The sequence below is a fragment of the Oncorhynchus masou genome, chromosome 22 (genome assembly GCF_036934945.1).
Source record: "Oncorhynchus masou masou isolate Uvic2021 chromosome 22, UVic_Omas_1.1, whole genome shotgun sequence".
Lineage (NCBI taxonomy): Eukaryota > Metazoa > Chordata > Actinopteri > Salmoniformes > Salmonidae > Oncorhynchus > Oncorhynchus masou.
This window is the reverse complement of record NC_088233.1, coordinates 39506217-39512216: the sequence shown is the minus strand read 5'-3', so window position 1 is coordinate 39512216 and position 6000 is coordinate 39506217. Positions and strand designations below refer to the sequence as shown.

Sequence of the window (6000 nt, the reverse complement as noted above, 5' to 3'; positions counted from 1 at the left end):
GCAGAACTAATGATTACACCCTAAATCAGCTAGATGCAGGCAAGAGTGTGAAAGGCGGTATTGAATGTCTGTCTCATTGACTACTCAAATTTCTCTCGACCTGTGCACTTACGTTATAAACTTTAATTCGTAGGCTAGGTTGTAGCAACCTCATGATGGGTATAGGGAAAATGTTAGTATCATGTAGTAGCCTAAACCTATCGATGTTACATTGAGCTGGGTGAGTGAGATATGAATGGCAGTAGTGGTGTGGACCATGTTCATTTCTTACTGATGTGGACACCAAGGAACTTGAAGCTCTGGACCTGCTCCACTACAGCCCCTTCGATGTGGATGGGGGCATGCTCAGCCGTCCATTTCCTGTAGTCCCCGAATCTCACAATGAAACAGAATTGTGGTGAATACAATCTTACCACAAGTACGAATGCTGTCTAATAAACTATCGTATAAACAGATTTAGCCGTCTCTATCTATTACCTTATAATTTGCGTACATGTTGATGAATCATGTTTTTATTCACAGACCAGAGATGGAGAGGTCAAAGGAGCTAAAGGCTTAAGAAAGCAAATAAAAAACATCTTTACTCTTCAGGGCAGCAAAAGAGAGAGGAGACAGAGGCTTGGATCTTATGCTGCCTCTGTCTCTTTAAAAACAGGAGCATGCAATCTCTGCTCTTCAGGGCAGCAAAAGAGAGAGGAGAGAGAGGCTTGGATCTTATGCTGCCTCTGTCTCTTTAAAAACAGGAGCACGCATGTGAGGGGGAGGGGGTGTTGGCTAGTTGGAACAGTCCTCCTCTAATGAGGAGATTTGAGAGACACCGAAGAGAGAGAGAGAGCGAGAGAGAGAGAGAGAGAGAGAGAGAGAGAGAGACCCAACCATAAGGAGAAAGGGGGAAATGAGATGACAACAGAATGCAGGCTGTGATACATAAAAGAGCATGATGTATTGAATCAAAGGAAAAGGAGAAATAAATCTGGATTTCTCACCGGCAAGGGAGCAAGAATAAAAGCATCAGTATCGCTAATCCACTTAAGGACGTGGATTAAAAAAGAGAGAGGGAAAGGGAAAGGAGAGGAGGAAAATAATCAGATCACTTGTTTATTTTCATGGTCCGTGTGCGCACTTGCTGTCGGTGAGAGTGTGCATATGTGTGTGCGCATATGGGAATAGACTGCATTGCTGTTCACTAGCAGAGGCATCAGGAGAGAACCAAGCTGAATCCCTCTTTTTTCTTTCTCTCTCTCTATTTCTGTGTTGCACTGTGTGGCAGGAGCATGTTGGCTGGGTTGAGTACAAACGACAAGCTGAGCTAGCCAAAAGAGATGGACCTGTAACGCTGTAAATGCTGTTGGATCTGGCCAGTGGCTGTGTGGGATCCCAGGTTTCTAGGTGGAGCCTGGTGGTCTTCAGCTGCTAGGGAGAGTTAAAGCTAAAAGCCCCAGAGAGAAGGAGGCACAAGTATCTGGGAGTGTGCCGGCAGTGGGGCCCTGCGTGGAGGGAGGGGGCCTGAACCTAACCCCCAAAGAAAAGGAGTTTGCTGCGTTTGTGTTGGCAGGGAGGACGCATGGCTGGCGTGGGCCTTCCCCCTTCTGTGAGCTGCAGCTGTAGGAGATTGGACCGGGAGTGAAAGTAAACCAAACCTCCAGGATAATGGTTTGAAGAGGTTCCCGCTGCTCCTCCCTGGCCTGACAGGAGGGACCCTACACTCTGGGGGTCTATTTTGCTTTTTCCTCTTTTTATTTTTCTCTTTAAGTCAACCCGGGGGATTTGTTTGGGTGTCTTCCTCCCCCCCCACACCTCATCATCATCACTAACCCCACCTCCATCTCTGTTTTTAGTTTGTTTTCTTTTTTTGAGATTTGGGGGATTTGCCAAAACCTATTTCATGCATGTCCACTGGGGGCAGGTTCAACTTTGATGATGGGGGGTCATACTGTGGGGGGTGGGAGGAAGGCAAAGCCCACGGCCATGGCATCTGTACTGGGCCGAAGGGCCAAGGCGAGTACTCAGGGTCCTGGAGCCATGGCTTTGAGGTGGTGGGGGTGTACACATGGCCCAGTGGGAACACCTACCAGGGCACCTGGGCGCAGGGCAAGCGCCATGGGATTGGAATGGAGAACAAGGGCAAGTGGGTGTATAAGGGGGAGTGGACAAGTGGATTTAAGGGACGCTACGGCCTCAGGGAGAGCACCGGCACCAGCGGGAAGTACGAGGGGACCTGGAACAACGGTCTTCAGGACGGATACGGCACTGAGACCTACTCCGATGGAGGTAAGACCCAGACCCAGACTGAGCCATGTTTAATGGGTGAGTACCCTCTGTGTAAAGCATCAACATATGGATACAGACCAGCAGGCCCATTCTTCAGAGTGAGTTGACAGTATTCGGGGAAACCTAGGTGCTAGGTGTCCCCACCCCACCCTCCCCACCACGCACACACATAATCTAAATGTCTCCTGCTTCATTCTTCTCCTATCTCTCAGACACTCTCTAATCTCTCTTTCTCCGTCCATCTGTCAATTGGGAAAGCAGATCCGTCTCCCCTGCTCGTGCTGCAGTGGGAGAGACATTCCGAGGCCCAAATTAAGGCCACCAGACTCTGCATGCAGCCTGAGAGAGAGATTTCAGGTCACCCCCAAAGCATAGGGAACAAGCAGACAGACAGAATCATGGTAAACCTGGCTGGGAGGCCATAAATACACACCTTGAAGCTGACAGTGCTGAGAGTCTGGAAGTCCTTACTCTACCTCAAATTCACACACACTCTCTCTCTACTAAGGTGGATTTCAGATCCATTCAGATATATTTATCAAAACACTTCCTTTAGCAAGGCAACGGTACTTACAACAATCACACAGTCAAAGGGCATGACGGTCTGTAGAATATTTTGATTCCTTCTGGTGAAACCTCCTGGTGCAACATCATAGTCTTAGAACAGAAGGTTCTATCTAGAACCTAAAAGGGTTGTCCAATGGATTGTCCCCATAGGAGAACCCTTTGAAGAATCCTTTTGGGTTCCATGGAGAAGCCAAAAAGGTTCTACATCAGTGGAGGCTGCTGAGGGGAGGATGGCTCATAATGATGGCTGGAATGGAGCAAATGGCATCAAACAAATAGAAACCAGCCATTACCACGAGACCGTCCTCCCCAATTAAGGTGCCACCAACTTCCTGTGTTCTATATGTAAGGTTGCTGTTTTTTCTCTAATTTGATTTTGAATTCTCTTGTATTTTATATTCATAAAATGTGTGAAATTGTAAAATGCAGGGCTCCCTTGATCTCAATGGGTATCCTTGTTAAAACTAGTAGAACCATTTTCACATAGGGTTCTACATAGAACCAAAAAGTGTTCAACCTGGAACCAAAAAGTGTTATCCTATGGAGACAACGAGGAACCCTTATGGAACCCTTTTTTCTAACAGTGCATTGTTAAAGTTATATAACTCTCTAGCACCAGAACCTTACACAACTATGCACCCAACCAACAGCCCAATGAACCCTGGCTGAGTCAGGAGAGGAGGCTAATGAGGACAGAATATGCAGAATAGATATGACACAGACGATATCCACAATGATAACAGTTACAGTGTCCGCTCTGAAGTGAGCACCAGGCCAGTGAGGCTTTGTTATAATGAAATGAGTACGAGGCATAAGATAAAGAAAGGGATTTGGAGAAGACAGACTGGTAGATGAAGATGGAAAAGCATACGATAGAATAGTGTACTATTTTCATATGAGAGACACTCCAGAGAAACTTCAAATCTACAGTATTCATTATGTAACACTTCAATGAGTCCGTAAATCAGTCAGTGTCTTTAAAATACTCCAGTATACTCTTCCTGTCTGAAGGCTTCAGCATTTTATGCCCAACAACAATTGCTATCAGTTGATTACACCATCTAACAATAAGAAAGTCTTGCATTCTACCCCCAAACTTTGCTCACACCCTGCTTATCATACCACTCCTCAGGAGAAGGATCTATGCCCGAAGCAGTTGTTTTTCTCTATATTTATATCTGTCTACCTCGTTCCACTGCATTACAGCAGTGGCGCCTCTGTCTCTGTACAGCAAGTTGCTGTGGGAACGCACACAGACATGCAGCAGGGCTGCATGTCACAGGGGACTCAGTGTTGCTCACTCTGATTGGCTGGCTGACTCTGCTAATGTTGTTTACTTACTTGAGCAGTGAGCGCTTATCTGGCTGCTACATCATAATCACAGAAGAAAGTGACAGAGAGGGGGAGACAAAGATACAGAGAGGTTACAGTAGCATTGTCTTTGCTCTCAGGAGGAGTTAGAAATGGTATACTGTCAATGGCCATGGAATGAGGAACCCATCCAAGGAGCTATCTAAGGAGAACACTACAACAGTGCGTGTAAAAGAGAAGTTACTACATGTCATGTAGTGTTTTGGATGGTTGTTGACACTCCACCTTGATTGCTGATTAGCACATTTGTGATTGGGAGTAAAGCAAACTCACTGTACTGGGAGCTACAGGAAACTGTCCTGACAGTTGTTTCTGGATATGAGTCAATATTACAGTGCAGTAGCCTGTATGATTTGACCCCTGACCTACATACTGAACCATCGTGGTTGTTTAGAAATGGTTTGTGCCCTGTAGAGATGAGGAGTGGCCTAATTTTGTAGATGGCCATGCGATTTAGGTGATTGTATCCTTGGGAAAGGTGTGTTATCTAAGTTACGGAGGTAATCTTTTTGCTGTTGAAACAGATTATGTTAATGAGACCAAAGAGACACCAAGAGCAGCTCCTCAAAATGATGAACACGATGTGAACAAACGTTTGTGATGTCCCAATTCAATTTTTTGAGGGGAATTAACGTTCAAATCATAATTCAATTTTTTAGGATGTTTCTATGAGTTAAATAATCCTTAAATGGACAAATCTAAGACTGGGGCACATCATCGCCTCTCAAAAACGAAATCTCTTAACCGGATAACATCCGTAGTCGATTTAAGCTTACTGAGAGATTTAGCTTTAAAACTGCAGCTCATTTTGAATGTTGCCGTTTCTCTCGCAGTTTCGCTAGCTGTAGTCTGTCCTGGATTGCAGTCTGTCTGTGTCTGTTCTAGCCAGCTCTTCTATGGTTGTCTTGCAAGCAGAGTGACATCAAACATTCGCATAGTCACATGATGCTCCTGTTTCAGAAGATGACACACACATTACAAAAGTAGCACCTGCTTACAGTCCAGACCTATCTTACAACACTGCTGTAGCGTGTCTCCTGTTCTGTCCCATGCACATTACTCTGTGTCTCTCTCTCACACAATCACACACAGACACACTCAGATCTGATCTGCAAGTGCCTGACTTGATGAAATATAAAAATGTTAATAATTCATGAAAGAGTTAATCCAAACACACTTTTTGCCATCCTTACTCCAGTTTGAATATCCTCTGTTATGATTTGTACACACTATGCGGTCGAGGGCTTTGTGTTGCATACCAAATCAAATCAAATCAAATGTATTTCTTTTTCAAATCAAATCCAATTTAAATGGTGTATTAGGGGGGTCCAGGTCAATTGGTTCCAGGGTCAACACCCTGGGGGTTAAGGGGTAGACTTCGAGGTAGCCTACATTTTCTCTGTTTGGTGGGTGTGGCAGGGTGTGGCTTGAAGTAATGAGTGACATATTTGAAGGGCAGCGGTGTATTTTGACCCCACAGCCCAACCCCTTCCCGGTTTGTCAACTGGTCGTTCAGAACATCACTGTTTCCCTTTAATTGAACGTTGCATTAAAACCATTTGTCCTGAACACAGCTCTGGTGTCTTTTCTACTCCAAAATTAATGAAAATAAAATGATAGTAAGGCCATTAAAAGGTCATTTCCCCCTCCAAAAATGAGGCTAACAACATATAAGCATGATCACCTGTCGCCCAACTGATGCAGCATAGTGGCTGAACCATAGGATTGCCCATCTGTATTTGTGCTAATCATTAGCTAGATCAGTGCTTCCTAAACCCTTTCAGTCATGGC

The 6000-nt window shown here is 45.1% G+C and overlaps 1 protein-coding gene across 4 annotated transcripts in view; it reads left to right on the top strand.

The window, feature by feature from the left end:
- The first annotated feature begins 829 nt into the window (after positions 1 to 829).
- jph3b (junctophilin 3b) overlaps positions 830 to 6000 on the top strand; it is a 47586-nt gene continuing 42415 nt past the window's right edge. For all 4 annotated transcript variants that reach the window (XM_064930190.1, XM_064930189.1, XM_064930191.1 and 1 more), the window contains exon 1: positions 830 to 2271. In XM_064930190.1, coding sequence (XP_064786262.1) covers positions 1890 to 2271 — 382 coding nt within the window. In that variant the 5' untranslated portion in view covers positions 830 to 1889. The remainder of the gene's footprint in view (positions 2272 to 6000) is intronic.